The 23318-nt window shown below is 40.6% G+C and overlaps 1 protein-coding gene across 1 annotated transcript in view; it reads right to left on the reverse strand.

Moving 5' to 3' along the window:
* EYA1 (EYA transcriptional coactivator and phosphatase 1) overlaps positions 1 to 18356 on the reverse strand; it is a 136516-nt gene extending 118160 nt beyond the window's left edge. Inside the window, 1 exon segment of the mRNA XM_030553263.1 lies at positions 18257 to 18356. Within this exon segment, the coding sequence (XP_030409123.1) occupies positions 18257 to 18268 (12 nt within the window). The 5' untranslated portion in view covers positions 18269 to 18356.
* Positions 18357 to 23318: the final 4962 nt, after the last annotated feature.

The following is a 23318-nucleotide window of genomic DNA, read 5'->3' on the forward strand; positions in this document are numbered from 1 at the left end:
AACTCGAACTGAAACTCCCCTGTTTACAGCTCTGTTTGCTGGCTCCTGTGCCGCTGCAGCTGTCTGTGCTGCTGCCTGACTGGCTGGCTCCTTATATAGGACCCCTAATCAGGTAAGCCCCACCCCCTAATCAGGGCTCTGCTGCTCTCCCAGCACACTGCCGCTAGCAGCCTACACACACACACACACACACACACACACTACAATCCACAAACTGCCTAGGACCCAAGAAAGTAACACTGGAGGCTCATAGTTTGTTACGTAAAGTAATACATTCAGAAATGACAGCATAGCATTCTATCCCACAGAAATCACTTACAACCAGCTATGGATTCTGACTGCAGAGAGCACTGTCCAACCCATCCAAAAGAAACTGACCTACTGAACAGTGAATGCTCCCCCCACCCCCAGGAGAAAAGCTAAAAGAGGGCAGTGAAGAGATGAGCTGGGAATAAAAACAAGAAGTGCAACCCCATCAGAACATCGTTTCACTGATCTATTTCAGAGTAGCAGCCATGTTAGTCTGCATCAGCAAAAAGAATTAAGAGTACTTGTGGCACCTTAGAGACTAACAAATTTATTTGAGCATAAGCTTTTGTGGGCTAAAACTCACTTCATCAGATGCATCCTTATGCTCAACTAAATTTGTTAGTCTCTAAGGTGCCACAAGTACTCCTCATTCTTTTCACTGATCTATGTGTATCAAGTGGAAATGGAGCCGTCCAAAGAAGCAAAACTCAAAGTCATGGTACATTATTCTGTTCATAGCAAGTACAATACCACCTTTCCTTACCACATGTGCTGTTTTTTCCCTGTTGCCTAGTAAATGCTTCCTAAATGTGCTGCAGACTGTAACTTCTCTACTTCTCTCCCATACATTAAAGTATCTGCAAGCTGCTCTAAGCCTTCACAGCATGTCTCTGAGCTACCATTGGGACTGGTACCACAATGATGCAGAACACATATTGCAAGTTTTCCTGGATAATTTTTAACAGTTGTGAGACAGAGAAGACAGGACTGGCTGACAGGTCCCACTGAGGCTGCTCAGTAGCTCAACTTGAATGTTAAGCTAGTAAATGGAGGTGGCCCTATTATTAATTAAGACATGTTTTGATTACTTTCACTTGAATCAACTCCACCACTTAAGGTATGTCTACACTGCAATGTAAGCCTAGAGTTCAAACTCAGGCTCCAGCCTAGCCCCCCTTCTGTCTACACACAAATTGTCCTAACGCAGGGCTTTGACCCAGGGTCTCAGAACCCTATAGGGATGGAGAGTCCAAGCCTGTATCAAGCTGGGACCTATGGTTCAAGTCCTACTGTTTTCCTACACTGCACCATGAATAAAGGGCTAGAACAGCCACACTTTGGGAGGGCTCTAGGAAGTCTGGGATATGGGTGGTTGGACTTGAACCCGCATAATGCAGCACAGATGCTGGAACTCCTGGCTGGGACCCAGAGTTCAACAATTCCTAACCTGGGGTTACAAATGAGTGTAGATGCTCAAGCCTTTGGTTAACAAACCCAAGGATTGCTATATCGAGTTCTAATAACTCTGGCCTTACATTACTTTCAATAGCACAGATTCAAGGTATTTTCAGAAGTGAAATATTATCCTTCCTTCTTCAAAGAGAGCACACGATTCATCGCTGTGCTGCTGAGTTTCAATGCTGCTGAAACACCAGTGGCACAAAGCTGCACTAAAACAGAGGTGAATCATGCCCAGGCTGTTTGTAGGAGTTCCAGGAATAGAACCCAGATGGGTTCTTTGCTGCAAACATCCCTTGCTAAGGAATAGCATCACCATCATGCACAACTCATTTAGATTGGTTTGTAAATCAAAGGAATCTGTACCATCTGTGCCAACTATTCTTTTGTATAACTGTTCCTTTCTCCATTATTTCTGACATTTTAATCAGATTTAAAAAGCAAAACAGAACCAAGAAAACAAAAAACAGACTATTAAGGCTAGCAGATAAGAGTTCAGAAAGCTGCACGAGACACACACACAAACAAGAAAATATAACAGGCAAAAACTGGTGTCAGCAAAGCTGTTGAGGAAGCATTAGATTCACTGCACATTGAACTACTTTCATTGAAGACTTGTTATTTAATATAAATTAAACGGATCCTGTTAGTGCATAGATATTTTTAAAGTTTATCTAGAATTACTCATATATTAGTTTTTGAACACCACTAAAGGAAATAGCTATACAACACAAACCACAAGCATTATCTGGCTCACCTGCCCCACATTTCGCAAATGCACAAATATCACACAACAACAGAAAGTGCCAGGTAATAAGCACTTTTTAAAATCCTATTCTTAACTATAGATTTGGGAAGCTACCTTCAGGCTATTTTTTAAAATCTTGATAATAAAAAATATAAAAATTAGCGTTAATGCAACATTAAGATTACAAATTCAAGCATGCTGAAGTCAGAGTTCCAGAAGATAAGATTCCTACTGCAATATGAACTTGAACATGTCACACATCTTGTACACTTAATAGTGACTGTATTACTGTTAGTTAATTGCAAAGTAATTTTATCTGTCAGTCCTATGATATTAGAAAGACAAGATGAGTGAGGTAATATCTTTTATTGGATCAACTTCTGTTGGTGAAAGAGACAAGTTTCTGAGCCACACAGAGCTCTTCTTCGGGTCTGGGAAAGGTACTCTGAGAGTCCCAGCTAAATGCAAAGTGGAATAGATTGCTTAGCATAAGTAGTTAGTGCATACTGCAAGGGTCCATTCAAGGTAGAGTGGCCTGTTAATACTTCTGCAGTCTTATGACAAAAAGAGGGGGTTTCTGCTCCACCTTGCACTGAGCACAGTTTATACTACATGGTTAGGTCAACATAAGATGCCTTGGGTTGACCTAGCAGTGGAAGGTCTTCACTTAAATTTGGCTCCACCTGACATAAGTGCCTCTCTACGTCAATTTAGGAATACCATCCCCACGAATGGCATAGAGTAATAGTAGATGTAATTAGGTCGACCCAGTGTTAGTGTAGACACCATGTTACTTATATTGAGTGTTACTGGCTTTCTGGAGCTGTTTCACAATGCCCACCCTGACAATACAGTTGATACAAGTGAGGACATGCATCGCCAACACAAGGAGCCAGCCATGCACACACAAGTGATTTAGTAACTTCAGTGGCTGTATGCCGATGTAAATTAGGTTGATATAATTTTGGAGTGTAGACATGGCCTTAGCTGTGATGCTCGGAGTATTTTTCCCAGATCTGAAGAAAAGCGATGTGTGGCACGAACGCTTGTCTCTCTCACCAACAATAACCATCTCTCTCTCTCTCTCTCTCTATATATATATATACACACACACACACACCTGCCCCTGGAAATTTCCACTATATGCATCTGACGAAGTGGGTATTCACCCATGAAAGCTCATGCTCCAAAACGTCTGTTAGTCTATAAGGTGCCACAGGATTCTTTGCTACTTGCAATATACACATTTAAAGAGCCTTCTAGTCTGCAGTTTCTACTATCTGGAATAACCTCTCTCTCTACCTCATCAACTCTAAATCTCATTCCAAATTTCATCTGAAAATATCTTTTCTTCTTTGCTTATATTTCTTAATTTCTTTCTCTGCTACATAATAGCTGGTAATAGGCTTCTGGAGGTATTAAAATGTATACATTAACATTATTCATATGTAGACAATTTTTACATATAAATCATCAGATTCCTAATATGCCACACTATATCAGCAGTTAAATGTGATTCTAGTAGAGATACAGGCTTTCAGTGATGGAGCATTTTTCTGAAATATCATTCCATATATCTACCACTAATCAAACAAGATTTGTTTAGTCCAACATCCTTTGTATGTCCATTTCAAGTCTAATGTTCATTTGAAAATTCGGAGAACTTGGTCACTTACGGTAATTCAACATTCTGCCTGCTTGGTAGTCTCTAATCTGGTTTTATCTCCAAACTATCATCTGAAATAGATTCCTAAACTTGTTTCCCATTGACATTTGTGTAAACAGACAGACTCCCAAATGGCATTAATTCTGGTCCAAGTCAAGAAAGATAAGTGTTCTCTCAGATTCCTTGTAAAATAGCAAACAACACAATAGTGAAAATTCATCCTTGAAATCCATTACTTCCTTTTTATACTACTACTGACAGTGGGTCTTTGGCTCCCAAGTACCTAAGGCCATGTCTACACTACAGGGACTATAATAGCACAGCTACTGTGCCGTAGCTTAATCAGCATGATCCCGCAGCCTACACAAATGGAAGGGGTTTTTCCTTTGGTGTAGGAACACCACCTCCCTGAGCAATGGTAATTGGATCGACAGAAGCATTCTTCCACTGATCCATCTGTGCCTGTACTGGGACTTAGGTCAGCATAGCTGCATTGCTCACAGGTATGGATTTTCCACAACCCTGAGCAATGCAGCTATGACAACCTCAATTTAAGTATAAACTAGGCCGAAGTCACTTTTGAAAATAAGATGTAGGCTTCTCAGTCTACTATGGATTGCAATGCTGAGCGCACCAATGGCTAAATACCTTGCATCCCACAAAGTGGGTATTCACCCACAAAAGCTCATGCTTCAATACATCTGTTAGTCTATAAGGTGCCATGGGACTCTTTGCTGCTTTTAAATACCTTTAAAAATCTGGGCCCAAGAGGCTGATTCTCATTTACACTGGCATCATAACACTGCTCTGGCAGAGTAAAGAATTCATAAATGTGGTGCATATGTAAAGGAGTTTTAGTGAAAATGAGAATCAGGCCCCAATATTTTTTCTGATGCTTAAAAAGGAGGGGGCAAAAAAAATTCTTTAAAAAAAAAAATATTAAAAAGATCAAGGAAATAGTTGCAACAGATGCTACATTTGCACCACCATTACCTGAGGCTTAGTGAAAACTTACTGACCCTAGGTCCTGCATAAAACTATATACATCCTTAACTTTACCTGCTTGGGACCACTCACAGTGGGTCAAGTTAAGTATATGTGTAAGTATATGCACGATCAGGGACATGGCTGTCTTCTCTAATGTCCTACGGAAGCTATAGCCTCAGCACAAAAAATCATGTTCATGTTAGGAAGTCACAAGCAGTCATATATAAGGCACTAATAAATAAATAAATAGAAATAATACCACCATCTAGCTCTTACTGCAGCAGAATTATTATTTTCCCACAGAGACAACTGTTGGCTGCATTCATCTTCTCCTCTTCTTAAGTATATAATACATTATAGCAGACGCACCCCCAAACACATAGACATCTAGTACAAAAAATTCTTTAATATAAAAAAGTTATGGCATAGTCAGGGTACCATATGTCCAAAAGCAACATTTTAAATAAAAGCATTTAGATAATGATAAGTTATAACAACACCAACAATTGTATTCATGAACCTATCCTCCATGAATTTATCTAATTCTTTTTTTGAACACTTATACTTTTGGCCTTTACAACATTCCATGATGAGTTCCATAGGTTGACTGTGTGTTGTGTGAAGAAGTACTTCCGAAGGTTTGTTTTAAACCTGCTGCCTATTAATTAAGACTGAAATGTTGGTCATAACTTTGGACACTATTGTAACTTCTCACTATTAACCAAGATGGTCAGGGACACGACTCCATTCTCCAGGTGCCCCTAAGCCTCTGACTGCCAGAAACTGGGAAGGGACAACAGAGCAGATCACTCGATAATTGATCTGTTCTGCCCATTTCCTCTGAAGCACATGTCACTGGCCACAGTTGGAAGACAGAATACTGAAGTGGATGGACCATTGGTCTGACCCAGCACAGCCATTCTTATGTTCTTAATGAAAAGCATAGCTACAGAAACACCCTATTAAGTTTTTTGACTAAAAAGCAGAAGTTAAAGATGCAACAGTACATACTGTTACAAAACCCCATCTCTTAACAAAATATCTGTGGAGATACACAGATTTCCATTTGAAATCATGATGGGGCTGCAATGAATCACTATGTTCCTTACTCTTGGGGGAATTCACAAAAAAAAATTGTGTGCATATTTTAAAATTCTGCAGTTTTTATTTGTCAATAAATAAATCTGGCTCCAGCATGGCAGTGGGAAGCACAGGCCACTGGCTGCATTAGGGTGGGAGCTCACCCTGAAGACCCCATCTCCCCTAATACAGGGACTTAGCAGTGAGGCTGCACCCAACCCTAACATAGTGCAAGGGCTGGGCCTGCCCCAGAAACACCCCAGGGCCCTGCCCCTCTGTGCCAGGTGCACCAGGGGTGTGTGGCAGGCTCAGCCCAGCAGGATCCAAGTATGGAGGGGCTTAGTGCGGAAGGATCCAGGTGTGGGGTGAGAGGTTTCTGTGCAGGGCAATCTGAGTGCGGGCAGCTCAGTGGGAGATCTGGATGCACAGGGGCTTGTTGTGGGGCTCCAGGTGTACAGGTAATGGGACTCTGCAGAGGATCCAGGTGAAGGTGGTTGGGGCTCAACAGGGGTGGGGTCTGTTTGTGAGGAAATGGGGCTCGGCAGGGAGGGATCTGGGTGCTGGGGGAGTGGGGCTTGATGGGGTGGGGGTCCAGGTGCAGCTGGTTGGGGCTATTCCACCCCATTCCTTCCCCACTGCCTCTTCCCTCCATCCTCCTTCTCTCCTTATCTCCCCCCCCCAATCTTATCCAGCCCTATTCACTTTTGCATAGAAAACACAGAAGGGGAGCACAACTGGCACTAAGATCCAGGAAGCATCATTCAGCTGCAGAGTCAACAGAGCAAAGACACAGCCTCCTTCACCTGGTTAGCTCTGGCCTTACAAAATGAGGGGAAAGAGGAATGCAGTGGCACGTAACCCATGTGCCCTGCCCCATACCTAGCCTCTCTTTGGGAGGGCAATCCCCCCTCCCAAAAAAACCTGCATCCATGGTGGTTCTCCCTCTTCCCCCCCTCTAGAGTGACCAGACAGCATGTGTGAAAAATCATAACAGGGGGTGGAGGGGTAACAGGAGGCTATATAAGGAAAAGACCCCAAAATTGGGACTATCCCTATAAAATTGGGACATCTGGTCACCCTACCTCTCTCTCCCACAGCTTCCCTTTGCTTCCCTGGCATTTTCTGCACGGAAGCACAGGAAGTTTTTGGGGGTGGGAGTGGGGGAGTTTTCTGCAGGTGCGCAGTCCTGCAGAATTCCCCCAGGAATAATTTCAGAGTGTTGGGTTGTTCAGCAAAAGTCACCATGTGCCAGCTTTATTGAGCTTGAACCCCTAATGCTTGCCTGACAGGCAAAACTGCCTGTTGAGCTCAGCAGATCAACAGGGGGCCAGTCCTGCTTTAAGCACATGGGGTTACTAGAATGAAGTTGACCCTCACCTAGTGCATCTCTCTACCAATGCAGGAATGTTACTTGGGATTTTTCTGGTCTAATTTTCAAAACCCAAGCAATCAGGGCTGGCTCCAAGCTTTCTGCCACCCCAAGCGGGCGGGCGGGGGGGGGGGGGGAGGAAGTGGCAGTGCGATTGCGCCACTCCACTCTTCAGCGGCAATTCAGCGGCAGGTCCTTCCGCCGAATTGCCGCTGAAGACCCAGACGTGCTGCCCGTTGGTATTGGCCGCCCCAAGCACCTGCTTCTTTAGCTGGTGCCTGAAGCCGGCCCTGCAAACAACTAACCAATTCCACCATCAAGAAGTTTCTGCTAACATTCAAACACTGCAACTTTGGCTTCTCTACTACTGGCCATCTTAATCTGACCTCAGGTTGACCCATTTATCATTGTTACAGAGCTGAAATATTCTCTTTGCTGGTGGTTAGAAAATTAGAGCATCTGTCAGGGTCCTCTTAGGTTAATCTCTCCTTCAATCAGACAGTAAAGCTGAGATGCTTTTTGGGATGGAGATCACACTTAATTTTTTCCTCACTAAACCCACCACAAATAATCTGGCTGTGGAGACCTTCCTGAGCATGGACAATGGCTTGTGTGTTACCCTTGTTAGTCTGTGGCTAAATTGTCAGTGTTCTTTAATTTCTGTAAATATTGCTTAGATGTTAATGCAATTGGCCACATGATGTCACAGGACCATCAGCCAATGACAAAGACTTGGCCGGCCAGAAGTCAGAGAGGTTTCACCTTCAAGCAGAATCTGAAGTTCTAGGCAGGGAGTATCCAATCAGTACCTCCTAATCAAACAAGAAAGTACAGAGAGTTTCCTCTGGTTTCCAGGACTCACTGGGATTGGAATCAGATACTCGCTTACTCTTTGAGGCATACATCTTTTCTCTCCCCCTATGACAAGCAGAGCTTTTCAGAAAATCGCAACATCCAAACTGTGTCATCTTGATAGCTCCAAACCATCCTAGGAGGCATGACTTACTGAAGCCACTAAATCTCTCTCTACATCACCCTCTTCTCCTGCTACAGCAGGAACTTCTAACCTAGAGCCCGATATATTAAAGATCATCCTGATTACCAATGTCTGTTTCCTGGACTTGAGTAGCCCCACACAGAAGGAAGTTGATGTCCATGCTGTTTCATGTGCTTAAGAGATTTCCATCTTTCACTATGGAATGGTGGGAGATGCTCCACACTTATGGTTGAAACTACTTGCCATTATAAGTCTGATATTAAACACCCCTACTCTCCACTAAAATCCCGTTAAAGACCTCTGATCTCCCTGAAATGTCACATGCTACAGACTAGAAGTTTACTTGGGAAGCTAAGAAAAAGAAGTTTTATTGAAGTTAGGGTATTTCAGAAATGTCACTTTCATCCACTTTAAAATTTTCCATAACTTTTTTTTGGAACATTATCTTTCACTGAAATGAGTTGGCCTAGAAACTCCAAGTTTGTTTTGCTCTTGGACTATGTTTAAATGAAGCACCTTTTTGTGTCTGAAGGAAGGTTTGGAGGAATTAGAAAGATCCTGTTTTCACATAGATACAGATAAATGTTTAAAATATAATATTAAATGTGTTTATATTTAAAAACACTTATAAACTGTCCTGTTCCTGATTCCATCTGATTAAACTTTGCTATGGGACTGCTGGGCTGAGCCACAAGTGAGTGAGTGAGTGAGTGTGCGCGTGTGTGCGTGCATGCGCTCACGCACGGAGGTGGGGGGAGAGGTTACAAGGCTGGAGAGCCAGGAAATATAGCAGGACAGGAGGCCAGACAGGCTAAGAAGAAGCACAGAGTTGGATTGAGGAGGTAGAAGAACAAGAGCATGGATGGCATAGGAAACTGGCAGGTAATGGAAGCAGGTAAAGAGGAGGGACATGGAAGGAAGCACACATCTTGGGAGGGGATGGCCAGATTAAGCCTGCCCGGGGCCCTAGGAACACTCTGACGGGGGCCTCCTTGGAGTTGTTATGGCAGGGGCAGATCCACCTTCCCTGCAAGAGAAGCAGGTGCAGTTGCATGCATCTCCCTTATTCCTCCCAGATGTGGTAGCAGGAGGGGGGCCAGTGCATACCCACAGCCAGGTGCAGTTGCATGAGTAGTTGGACTGGGCCCATTGTCATCATCTTCTTCTGTCACACACACAAAGTCTTCTACTAGGGTGGAGCCCCAAGGGCAGAAGGACCTTGGAGTTCACACCCCATTAAGATGCTTGGGTAATTCCCCTTCTCAGAGCTATTGTTTTAGGCTATCTTACTCCTGAGGGCATTCTGCACCAAAAAATTAAAAATTCTGTACAAAATATTTTAAAATACTGCAAATTTTATTTGTCAAATAAATGTGGAGGCTCCAGCATGGCATTGGAGAGCACAGGCCACTGGCTGCACAGAGGTGAGAGATCACTGTGCAGCTCCCCACACCCCAGACATGGACTCATCAGTGAGGCTGCACCCAACCCTGACAAAGCGCAAGGACTAGGACTGTCCTAGAAGCATCCCCCCTCCAAGGCAGGTGCACCAGGTGTGGGAAGGCAGACTCAGAAAGGCAGGATCCAAGTGTGGAGGGGCTTAGAGTTGAGGGAGCCACATGTGGGTTGAGAGGGTTCTGTGTGGGGCAATTTGGGTGTGGGAAGCTCAGTGGGGGATCTGGTGCAGGAGGGGTCTAGATGCACAGGGGCTTACTGGGGGGTTCTGGATGCAATAGTAATGGGACTCTGCAGGGGGGTCCAGGTGAAGGTGGTTGGGACTCAGCAGGGGAGATATGGAGGGGATAGAGCTCATCAGGCGGGTCTAGGTGTGGAGGGTTCAGTGGGGGGGTCCAGATGCTGGGGGAGTGGGACTCAGTGAGGTGGAGATCCAGGTGCAGCTCAGTGGGGTGGGGATCCGGGGTGGTCCAAGGGGAGTGAGGCTTCTCGGGGGGAGGAGGGGGGTTCTGAGTGCAGGGGGGTCAGGATCAGTGGGAAGGTCTGGATGCACATGGGTTGGATGGAGCAAGGAACGATGGGAGCAGGAAGCTGGAGCAGGGGTTTGCAGGGCTTCCTGCAGCTGGGGGAGAAATCTGCGGGGGGTGTCAGACCCAGCTCCAAATGCTGTGCAGGGGAAGAAGTAGTCCTGTTCTTCCCAACCCAGTCAGGACTAGCAGCTGAGCCTGGAGCAGGGTAGAGATCTGGGTCTTCCCCCGTCCCATCCCCTGCCCCACACCGATTTACCTCTCTGCTGGCTGCCCTAGGCACCCAAAACATACTGCTGGGGAGGGTCATATGACCACTCTTGTGGCTTCCCTTTGCTTCCCCATCAGAAAGTCATTTTTCTTCAGAGAAGCAAATAAATCTGCGGCAGACATAAATTCTGTGCATGTACGGTGGTGCAGAATTCCCACAGGAGCACTATATGCGCACAGGCAGATGTCTTTGAATCAGTTAGACATGTTTAACCTTTACAAGCTTTTCTTCACAATCATGAGCTCTAGAAACTGCATAATACCCAAGTGGTAGAAGCTGGAAATGAACAAAGAACGGAACCAGACACTCCCTGCTACCAAAGAATTCTTCATCACTGACCATTTACCACTCTATCATCATCCACTAAACCATAATTTTGCTTCCTATAATATACAAGATTATGTATAACAGTTAACATACCAAATTACTAAAATTTGAAAAATCCTACTTCTGATTAAAGGGATCCATTTCCTATATATTATAAGATTAAGACTACAACATTAGCCACTGCAAAAAAGCTGCTCTAAATGCTATATTATTAAAAATACAAATCCGCAAGCTCAACATATTGTATGCTAATAGAAACAGGCCCCATCATATGCTCAACATAGTTCATAATACAAAATAAACCAATTATTCCATTTCTGTAGATTTAAATATTCCTCTACTCCACCAACACATCACACTGACACCTTACAGAGTTACACATTTAATAAATAATATATAATATCTACAGTATGCATCCAAACATATATTTCTATTACAGAAGAAAATAAAGAGGTCCACTAAAGGTTATTGGACAGTGTAAGTTAGGTGGAGTGGTAAGTGAATAAAGAAGAATTATGAAAGTGGGAAGTGTCTAGATCTCTTAACTATTTATTTCCAGACTAAGTGTTTTTGTTTTTAAGTTAAAGAATATTTGTAAAGAAAATGTAATACTTTTGGATGGTGAAACTGATTTTAAATGTAATCCTTTTTAATAAAGACTTTTGCTTGTATGTGTGTTACAGAGTCTGGAGAACATGCAACACTGTTAACAATCTTGCCTTCTCTCAGTATGGGTTGTTTAAAGGAAGAAAGTCAACTTCCATAGAGCCCAGGAAGTAGCTATAGGATCTTGAAATACAAGGTACAGTTTTCCTCTGCAAACTGCCATACAGAAGGGATAAGATGGGTTTTTTTAATTTTAAATATACAACCAGTCTAATAGCTAACATTTTGCACCCTATGGTATTTTAAGACCATGACAAACATTCCCAGTGCTTTCTTTTGAATCCGTGAAGGAGGATTCAGATTCAACAGTCTTAACACTACCTAATGGTCACCTGCTGGGTCAGGACAGTGGGGAGCTTTTATTGCCTTTGCGGAGGCATCTCATCCTGGTTCTCAGTCAAGTCAGATACTTTACAGATTAAAGCTGAGATTTTCAAAGCCACCTAAGGGATTTTTGACATCCAATTGCCTTCAAAATTAAATGTGCCACTAGACAGCTTTGAAAATCTCAACCTAATTTTTTGTTATCTGGTTTCCCCCATCTATTTGGGACTAGAAATCTCTCTTCCCTCCTATCTGGCCCCTCAAAATGAGACAGAAGCACCTCTATGACCCTCAATGTGAAGAGAATGCTGTAAACTAGAAAAAAACAGATCCTCTGTTTATCTTCAGTGGGTTTAATACTGCATAAAGACACTTTAACTGGGCAGAGGTTCCAGTTTCTGCCTAGGTTAATTCCCTGAGGCCATGTCTACATCTAAAATTTTGCAGCGCTGGTTGTTACAGCTGTATTAGTACAGCTGTATAGGGCCAGCGCTGCAGAGTGGCCACACTTACAGCAACCAGCGCTGCAAGTGGTGTTAGATGTGGCCACACTGCAGCGCTGTTGGGCGGCTTCAAGGGGGGTTCCGGGACCGAGATAGCAAACCGGGAAAGGAAACCAGCTTCGCCGCGGTTTGCTCTCTCGGTCCCGGAGCCAGCCAGCAAACCGCAGGGAAGGAGACCTGCTTGCTCGGGGTTCCGGGACCGAGAGAGCAAACCGGGAACGCCGCGGTTTGCTCTCTCGGTCCCGGAGCCAGCCAGCAAACCGCGGGGAAGGAGACCTGCTTGCTCGGGGTTCCGGGACCGAGAGAGCAAACCGGGAACGCCGCGGTTTGCTCTCTCGGTCCCGGAGCCAGCCAGCAAACCGCGGGGAAGGAGACCTGCTTGCTCGGGGTTCCGGGACCGAGAGAGCAAACCGGGAAAGGAAACCAGCTTCGCCGCGGTTTGCTCTCTCGGTCCCGGAACCCCGAGCAAGCAGGTCTCCTTCCCCGCGGTTTGCTGGCTGGCTCCGGGACCGAGAGAGCAAACCGCGGCGTTCCCGGTTTGCTCTCTCGGTCCCGGAACCCCGAGCAAGCAGGTCTCCTTCCCCGCGGTTTGCTGGCTGGCTCCGGGACCGAGAGAGCAAACCGCGGCGTTCCCGGTTTGCTCTCTCGGTCCCGGAACCCCGAGCAAGCAGGTCTCCTTCCCCGCGGTTTGCTGGCTGGCTCCGGGACCGAGAGAGCAAACCGCGGCGTTCCCGGTTTGCTCTCTCGGTCCCGGAACCCCGAGCAAGCAGGTCTCCTTCCCCGCGGTTTGCTGGCTGGCTCCGGGACCGAGAGAGCAAACCGCGGCGTTCCCGGTTTGCTCTCTCGGTCCCGGAACCCCGAGCAAGCAGGTCTCCTTCCCTGCGGTTTGCTGGCTGGCTCCGGGACCGAGAGAGCAAACCGGGAAAGGAAACCAGCTTGATTACCAGAGGCTTCCTCCTTCCACGGAGGTCAAGAAAAGCGCTGGTGAGTGTCTACATTGCATTACCAGCGCTGGATCACCAGCGCTGGATCCTCTACACCCGAGACAAAACGGGAGTACGGCCAGTGCTGCAAACAGGGAGTTGCAGCGCTGGTGATGCCCTGCAGATGTGGACACTCTCAAAGTTGCAGCGCTGTAACTCCCTCACCAGCGCTGCAACTTTCTGATGTAGACAAGCCCTGAGAGTCATTTCTAATTCTTAGTTTAGAAGTGATTATCCCTTGGTAGAATTAGCAATTTAATGTAGCAGCCACTTTTGGGAGCTCCTTCAGAAGGTGGCTTCAGTGCAGGACAGTTTGCTAAACTTAGCCTTTTCTCTGTACCCATCCCAAGCTGGACACTTCCTGAAACTGCCACTGGCTGGCAAAATTAAAGTTGAAGAATGGTCATCTCTTACCTGTTAATCTGAATTTTCCCAGTCCCTTTGTGTCAGTCCTACCATGCGAGCCCTTCTCTGAGAGGAAAAATTGTGAAGGGGCTAGAGCAGTAAGAGCACTAGACCCAGACTCAGATTAATTTCCCTGGTCTGCCACAGACTTCCTGTGTGACCTTGGTCAAGTCATTTAGTCACTCCATACCTCAGTTAAATGGTGATAATAGTACTTCCCTACCTCACAAGGGTGTAGTAAAAGATAATTACATTAAAAGATTGTGAGGCACTCAGAGACTACAGTAATGGGGTAAAGTACAAATATTACAGATATCCTCTCCTGTTTTGTTATCTGAGTTTACTTTTTCCTGAATATTTTCAAACAAACCTTTTAGTGTTACTATCAAATTTATTGCTCGGGAAGCCTCCAACTAAGCAGGATCAGACAGACTGCCATTCCCATTTAAAAAAGAAGTATATGACAAAAGGTCTCGCTTTCCCTGTTCCTTCTCCATCTGCTGGTAGGAGGATTTACACTCTGGGCTGGTATATTAGGATAGGAGAAAACAAATGAACCAGTAAGAAATTACTGTATTATTTCTGGCTTTTCCTAAAACAATGAACAAATTTTATTTCCTCCTCACCACACACCAACACAGGCCGTAATGACTCTCATGGCCTGATATGAATTTAAATGAATATTGCTTTGATTTATAGAAACTGCTGTAATTTAGGAGATCATTTCATAGAGGAATTGGCATCTGAAGCAAGAATAAGTCAGACTTATCAAAACTCCTTTGAAATTATTTTGGATGGATAGACAAATTTATCCAACCTATAAGGAACAGGTAAATAAATGGCTAATAAAATGGAATCTCTGCACTGGCAACCATGGTTACAAGGTGTTCATAATTGTCTAAGATTGTGTGGCCCACCTTTGTACCAGGGCACATTTTGCATTGAAACAAATGTGGGTGCTGTACGATGTATCGTTAAGCAATCTAAATCTATCATCACAGCAGTATGCAAGGATTAAACTGTATGATTCAATCACACAACTAAATCCCCATTCAGTGCTTTGAAAGCTTACTACTAAGTGTGAAGCTAAAAATATTAGCTAACAGTCATCTATCTAGCAACCACATCCTCTTGTAGTACAACATCAATAAGAGGCATGTCTGAAAACGTGTCTGAGAGGAATTAAAGAACATTTGTTTGAAACAGGGCCATTTCACTTTGGGACAGATTTTCCCCCCACCCCCTAATTTACAGAACACATTTTGCACTCTGGGGTATGGAATTCTGCCCAACTCACACCCACAGTGAAATGAAACTTAACATATCTTTATAACAAACTTATAACATGCAAAAATTTATACACCTGAGGCCATGAGTCTCATTTACATTAAGGCCCCTTTAAAGCAGCAGAGTGATGTAAAGGGGTCCTTTGTTTAAATGAGAATGAGGCCCACAGTCATCTTGAACAGTCATTTTCACAGATTACATTTAACACATGAATGTTCAACAACATGTTTCCACTCCACATGCAACAAACAAGCAAACCACACGCTTCATACTGTAGCATTTTAGGGGAAGTATTTGGCAGCCATATACAATGTACATCCCTAGAACCTGTAATTTCATTTTAAACCAGATCCTACTTCAGAAGAGTGTGCAAGAAAAAATCATTTTAGTTTATGCTTAATTTAAAAAAAAATGCTACATTCATCTTGTTTTTCTAAAGGTTGATTATCAGTTTAAAAAAAAAAAAAAGGTTTTCCCCAGAGCAAGAAATATATACTGGCAGGTTCAGGGGAAAATTCTGCCTTTGGATTCTTATGCTACTCCCACTAAATTCAGTTGGAATTATTCCTGTATTTGAGAATAGAATTTGACCCTATGTGCATATCTGATTCTAGAATGAATTATCTGATACTTCTTTCACCAACTTAAATTAATTATTTGTCACTGAGGGTAACCACAATTATAGGAATTACTACTGCAGCTTTTATAAATTTAAACTTAGACTGGAAACAGTGGGCATGACATACTTTTCAGAATTATTTTTTTTGACATCATCTTAAAATGCATGCTAACATTTTTGCTGTGTTCATCATGGCTACACAAACCTGCAGTGGTCTGTGTACTAGTACTTAGCAACCAGTCTGCAGTGTTGAGCAGAGTCATGTCACCTGAAGGGAAATTGCAAACAAAAGAAAATTGTTGGGCTTCATCTCAGGTAGTAAAATTTCTTTGAAAAACTACATTTTTCTTGGTAGAATTTAACCTAAATGAGTAAGACATGAACTTAAAAATTCTAAAGTCTGAAATGAACTATGTTAAAACAAATTACAGTGGTTTAGTTTACATTTCTCAATAAAACTCAACATTACGCTGACTAAAATACAAACATTATTTGCAAATTTATTTGTTGAATGGTATTTGGCTGAAGTTGGGGCACAAGTGGAAACTATACATATAACTCATTCCTTAAAAACAAAAAACATTTAGGGCCCTAAGTTATCTTTGTTCTGTGTGTGCACACCTCCGATTAGGTCAATAAGGAGTTCTGTGGCCAGATCAAGGGAAGAGTCTTGTGGTTCAAAGAAACATGCTCGACTTCTGTGTTGCTGAAGTACCTCCAGATTGAATAGAAGGGCCAAAACTGGGAACATTTATAATAAAGCCCTTAGTGATCATCAGGGCTTTGAACTCTCACTATTAAAAGCTATGTGTTGGTTTAATGAAATTAAGTAATGGGTCAAATTTTCAAAAGTGCATAAGTCCCACTTTCAGAAGTCACTTAGGAACCTAAAAACAACAAGCGTCCTTGTGGCACCTTAGAGACTACCACATCTATTTGGGCATAAGCTTTCGTGGGCTAGAACTCACTTTATCAGATGCATAAAGAGAAAAATACAGGAGCAAGTATAAATACATGATCTTATGCCCAAATAAATTTGTTAGTCTCTAAGGTGCCACAAGGACTCCTCGTTGTTTTTGCTGATATGGACTAACACAGCTACCACTCTGAACCCTGTCACTATTCAAGGCTTAAGAACCTAAGACCCATTAAAAGTCAATGGAATTTAGGCTCTCAGGTGCCCAAGTAACTTTTAAAATGGGACATTTACTGTGTTCCAAAATTATATCTGATAATATATAAATGACAGAAGAGTCTTTTGTTGGCATGGAATATTTAATTTTTTCTACTTTAATTAAAATAATAGGAAAACCACAATCATATGTATTTATTTAAACACAAAAACGAACAAAAAGAACCCCAGAGGTGAATACTATAGGTTATTAGAATTAAAAATGGCTTAAAGTTTAATCTTACAAACCTTATTTTGTAGCAACAATATAAAGTAAATTATACACAATTCCAGCACAATTGACTGTCAGCTTTTGATAAGCCATCCCAAACAACAGTCGCCTCCAATTAGAGTGCATAACGGAGATATCTAGGGAGCTCAGGGGGGACATCTACCTGATTGACAGATGTCTTTCCGGGAAGAATGCAATGCATAACTAACACAGTTTGGCTCATTATTTATGTGCTGGCTTTTAACATGCAGTACATCTTTACTACAAGTAATACTCAAATGTACGCTATAAAAATCTGTTTTATAAAAAAATGTGAGTCTAAGTTTCAGATCTGTGAATACATTAGAAACTCATGATCTTTTGTTTTCTTTTGCTGCAAGGATGTAGTAAAGACTGTTTTCCACAATTACCTGAACAGCTCTACATTTTTACAGAAGGAATTATTTGTAGGGGAGATGTGTTGAGGTACTCTTAGTATTATATTGAAACAAATATAGCCAGTTGATAAGTCAATTGCTTTTTGTTTCTGCTACTTCTCTTCTTTTCATCAAAACATGAAAAATATGTATCATATTTTACCTTCACTGAATTATTATAACTATTTGAATTTTGGACAATCAATCATAAGAGCAGAAGCTGAATACAGCTGATCAAATTATCTTTAGGAAATATCAACACAAAATTTTTAAGGACAGCTTTGTATTAGCCTATATGGCAAAGCTTTCATAAACTTAGTAACTTGCACAAAATGCAAATCCAAAATTAAAATAGAGAAATGGCAATGACTGATTATAATTTACCTTTTATAGCAGCTAACTGTAGATATTTCCAGTTCTTCCCATCACTAAAATGCAAATTATTTTGTTGATGGATTTCAACTATTTTAATTTAAGCAACATAACACCACTCAAATGCACTGAAAATATGTGAAGGGAATATAAACATGGTATGAGAGCTATTGCTGAAAACTGATAATATTAATTACTGACAAACATTGAACATAGCCTTTATACATCATATTACACCAAGATGGAACACCTAAAATAGTACAATTTTCTCTCTATATAAAACTTACTGACTTAAAGATTGATGGAACAATCTCTTGAGAAAGAATAACATACGAAGCATAGTCAGAGAAAATGGTAGCTCACCTTCTGTGCCATTGGGTGTCATGGAATTACTATTTATATGAGCGTTATCAAGTTTTGGACCATTGGGGGATTCACTACTACCACTTAGTCGGCTATGCGGGCTGGCTAGATCCTGCATTTCCATAGACCTAAAATCAAGAAGCAGACAATTTTACTGATATGTTCAACTTTAATTATGGAGGATTTGTCCATACAACATCTAATCCATTATTTCTACTTGATTATAAAATACTTTGTAAATAATCAATAGTTTTCCCATCATGATCATTTTTTCTCATCAAAGTGTTAACTCTTGTGTTGTCACTCCATATATTCAACTCATAATAAACAGTTATATCTAATATTGTAACCCTTAACAGAATAAAATATAAATATAGGAAACTATGCCTAGGAGATTCTTATCTTACACTTTTTAAATTATGTTTAACGGGCAGTTTCATCAATGTATAAAACAATACATTCCCTTAGCAATAAGATAACACTGTGCTTTCTCAAAATTTACCACCCAATTGGAATTTAATGGGCCTCCAAACCAAATAAAACACTTAAAGCAATTGTTGAAACCTATAGTCTAGTGACAGGGAATGAGATATTCTTGATGTATGTGTTTACTCTGGCAAACTACTTAATTGTTCCTCTGTTTCCGTTGAAACAAATGCAGCATTAAAACACTATTATGTCTGCTCCCTTGTTTGCTTTGTGGATTACATAAAGTGTGCCCAATTGAAAAGGGATAAGGCAACCTACATTGAATCCATATAGCCGTTAGTATGCTTCAACACTCTGCAGTACCTCAGCTGTCAGTTAGTTAAAATAAAACAAAAAAACAATTCAGATTCAATGCAAAAAAGAAAAAAAATCAACATTTATGCAGTACACAAACAGCTAAATTCTCCAGAAATGTCTTCGATTCAACAATTAACAGTTTCATAAAAAGGAAAACAGGCCTCTGGCCATGATCACAGTTACAAATCTCTCAGCTTGCATTTGTTAAGTTTGTAAACGAAGTGTATATTGCTTTAGTTTCCATTGTTCCAAAAACTTATAATGCCAATGACTTAGTTTTTCTAAATAGTCTCTCCTGAGAGAAAATTTGTATTGTTTACTTTTCGACAAATGCATTTGAACCTGGACTGTTTCCACTTTAAAAATTATAGCGAAGGCACCTTTTAATATTTATTTAAAAAACACAAAAAACTTCTTTTTCTTTCCATAGTAGAAGTGTAAATATTCTTAAAACACAAATGTCGTTTTAACCATCTGATTTTCACATTTATAATGAGATTTTGTTGTAGAAGTCTTTAATACATTGTTTCATTTTAACTCTCACTAGTAAAGCCAAACCACACATTTTGAAAGCCCAACTACAGTTCTGTGGTGGTTTGGTTTGGTTTTTCAGAAGCAAGAGACTATCAAACATTTAAATGAAAAATATTTTAGTGCAGAACTGAATTTATTTATAGTTTACAGACTTTATTGTATTTATTCCCATCAGAAATCTCCAAACATTGATGTAATATTCTTCAGTTTAAAGTGGAAAATAATAAACATATACTTTTACCTGAAGTAAAAAACCGTTCTTCTAACCGTTCTACTTTCTATAGAGAGGCCAAATATCAATCATATCCTTACCTGCAACTTGAGAAAACAGCAACATCTGAACTGGTTTGGGATTTTTGCACCTGCAAACCCGGGAAACAAATAGGAGCCTCTATTATTCTGCTTTAATGTCAATCCTTAATCTAAACAACAATATTACTGCAGATGACAATACTGTCCTTTAAGCAAAAGAAAAGGAGAATACTGCAACAGTGAAAGACATATTGTCTTTAAATTAAAGTCTCAACTGTTGTTTCCTCCTGCAGGTCTATCCCCCTCCTTCCCATGTCAGGGGGAAGGCAGCCAAACGAGGGGATAGTGATTCATCACTGGCCTATGACAGCTGCAAACTGTATTACCCCTCCCCCGATCAACATGCAAAGCAGTCTTGCTCAGGTAGCTAGAAAGAGGTGTCTGAAAAAAGGTAGGTGTTAACACAGGGAACATGCTGTACAGAAGTAGCTCAAGCAGTAAAAGCTCAGCATCCTCAGAAGATCTTTCATCTTTTGTTATCACTGGTTGAAATATATCTCCCTCCCACTCTTCAACTCAACAGTTTCTTAACCTTATTATGTTGGTTTTCTTCCTCATCTGTCTGTCATTTAACATTCACTAGATCAGATATTTTCTTAAAATGGGAAGTACATCTGCCACATAGAGCTGAAGATCATTTAGGCCAACCACTTTGTGCAACTATCTGAAAACCATGTCCATCTCAAAACAGTGCAGATTAGAGTTTTAAAAGATGTAACCATATTGCAAAATAAAACCGATTAAAATGCAGAATAAAACACACTTCTGCATGACAGAGTTCTATTAGTAAGGTTTCTAACTAACTGTAAGAATTTCAGATACCAAACTTTAAAAGACTATAGTTCTCTTGTTAAAAATGTAACTGGTGTGACCTCTCCATTATTTGCTTTTGGTCATACTGAGATTCAGAAGGGAACTTGGATTTTACAGTGGAAATTTTACAATTAGCAGTCTTCCTAGTTTAATAAATACAATCGTTTCAAAACCCCATCTGACTAGTATATTTTCATCTGATGTGATTAAAAAAACTTAATGAATGTGAATTCTGCTGGACATCATTTAATGGATTGCCTTTGATAGTAAACTTTTCTCTAAAGCCAGTAACAATTGCCAGCAGGTGATAACGCACAGGTGAAGATAGGCTGTTGGCTTGAACGCACAAACAAACTTTTCCAGCAAGAGTATACAATGTCTAAATGCCTACATTCAGAATCCTTCATGTGCATTTCCATTCAACCTGAACTGACATCTCTTAGATGATCACAGAACAAAGACAAGAGAGATGAGGCATTTTAAGTGCCATAAAAACCATCCAAGCAAATCTCACTTATGCATGTGTAGTTTTGTTATTTTAATCACAGACAGAATTACTACTTAAGCAAGAATAAACCACTGCTAGAGGCAGCCAGGCAATGTATAACGTTACAAGTGATGTCAAGAAGCATGCAATAATGCATACAGAAAAACTTCAATCTTTTTATAACTGTGTATTTAAAGTATTGCATAGTGTGCTTTTCAATGCTCTTTACCAAGCCAAATCAAACTGAAATATCAGATGTGTGTTTGCAGCAGCTACACCATACTTTTTTTTCAAGTAAGAAAAAGAAAAATAGTCAAATGTAAGATGGAAACTTTTTTACTCTTAATCCCAGAAACTGCAGCAGAATGCCTTAAGGATATGTTCCTCTACTGGTACTTCTATACACCTGGAATAAATTATAGGTGAGAACTAACTTTGTTTTAAGAGCTATCTCTGCTTAGTAATGTGGAAGGTCATTTAAAATACGTCTTAGATGAACACAAGAAAAAATATTTTCTTTTTAAAAGACACACACACACACACACACTCTAAATGGCATAGTCTCAGAAGTATATTTTTAATAATATTATCACTTTACCAATTTCTGAAATGGATTTAATCCTAACAATTTTGATTCCAAAATAAAAATTAACAAAAATGTAATTACTCCCAAATTAACAGTTTTTATTTATTTTTTTAAACTTAGATTCATTTAGTGTGGGGAAAAAACAACTTGACTATGTGTTTTTCAACTAGATGTAGCCTAGAAAATTAAATATATACCTTATTTGTCTTTTTACACTCTCACAAATCAAAGTTCATATCCAGGATCTTCATTTTCATTAGGCATACTTCAGATATATTCCTTTGTGTCTCAAGAATTATTTAAACCATGTGTTGTTCGTTACCATATTTAAAAATGACTCTTTAATCAAAATAACTTTAAAACAACTAATCCTCACTTAGGCTGGTCAGCTGAATCCACATAGTGGTCCAGGAAAAATAAATCTACTCTCAAGAATGTGAATGCAGACAACAATTAGACACAGATGTGAGCGAAATTAGTTACAGTTTACAAAATGCTACACTTCACATGCTTTCAGTTTTTTATGTGTGGTACAAAATTACAATGTAGTAAAGAAACAAACTTATGATGACTAGAGAGAAAAAAAAACACATTTCTGGGTGGCGCTGGCTTACTCTTATATGATTGTCCACCTTTGCCATGAGGCTTCTATACAAACAAAATTCTAAAATACATTTTATTAACTCAATTAAATACATTTCGCCTTTAAGCAAAGGGGAAAAAATGTTTTGCGTTTAAGAGTCCATTCTAGGGGGCACATAAAAAATACACAATGAACGTTTTTTTGCTGTTACTCACTTATACTCTGCATCCTGATTAGACTAAAACTGCCTAAAATGATAAATGATATATAGATTCTTCAAAATGCATCACAAGTTATTACTATTTATAATTTAATTATTTTAAGTGCCATTCACCTCTTCATCTTTAACATGGACAACAGATTCTGAGACTGTATTATATATGACAAGGAAGAGAAAGGACAATGACATCAAAACTACTTAAAATTCACCTATTTAAGAATCTTAAACCAGTAACATCAAATTCTGATTACTTAATGAGGTATTTTAAGTTTGCCTTTTTTACTAATTAAATTTATAATTCTTCACAGATGTAGGTTTTGTTGATGTTCAATTTGTCTCTCTCATTTTGTTAAACCTCACATAGTACTCCACCAATCCACTGAATAGCCACATTAAATCTGTTAATACCATGCTCTTCAACCCCAGAAATTATTTCCAGAAGGCAAACTTGCTTTGAGAGATCATCAAACAAGACTTAAGGTACACATTTTATCACATTTTCCCTACCACAGAGCTCAGGATACGGAGGAAAATTCATGACTTTTGCACTGTTTATTATACTTTGCTAAATTACAAATCAAAAGCATGTGACAGAAGATCATGTATGAAGCCAAAAAGTTAATAATGTTCTGTGAAAAGTAAACTGTAAATGGGAAGGGATTCTAAATCTCCGCAGCACAGAGCAAATAAAGTGTAGGTACTTGTCTAAATTATGGGTTTTCCGCAGACTTTTTTTGCTTG

Source organism: Gopherus evgoodei, chromosome 2 (assembly GCF_007399415.2).
Source record: "Gopherus evgoodei ecotype Sinaloan lineage chromosome 2, rGopEvg1_v1.p, whole genome shotgun sequence".
Taxonomy (NCBI): Eukaryota; Metazoa; Chordata; order Testudines; family Testudinidae; genus Gopherus; species Gopherus evgoodei.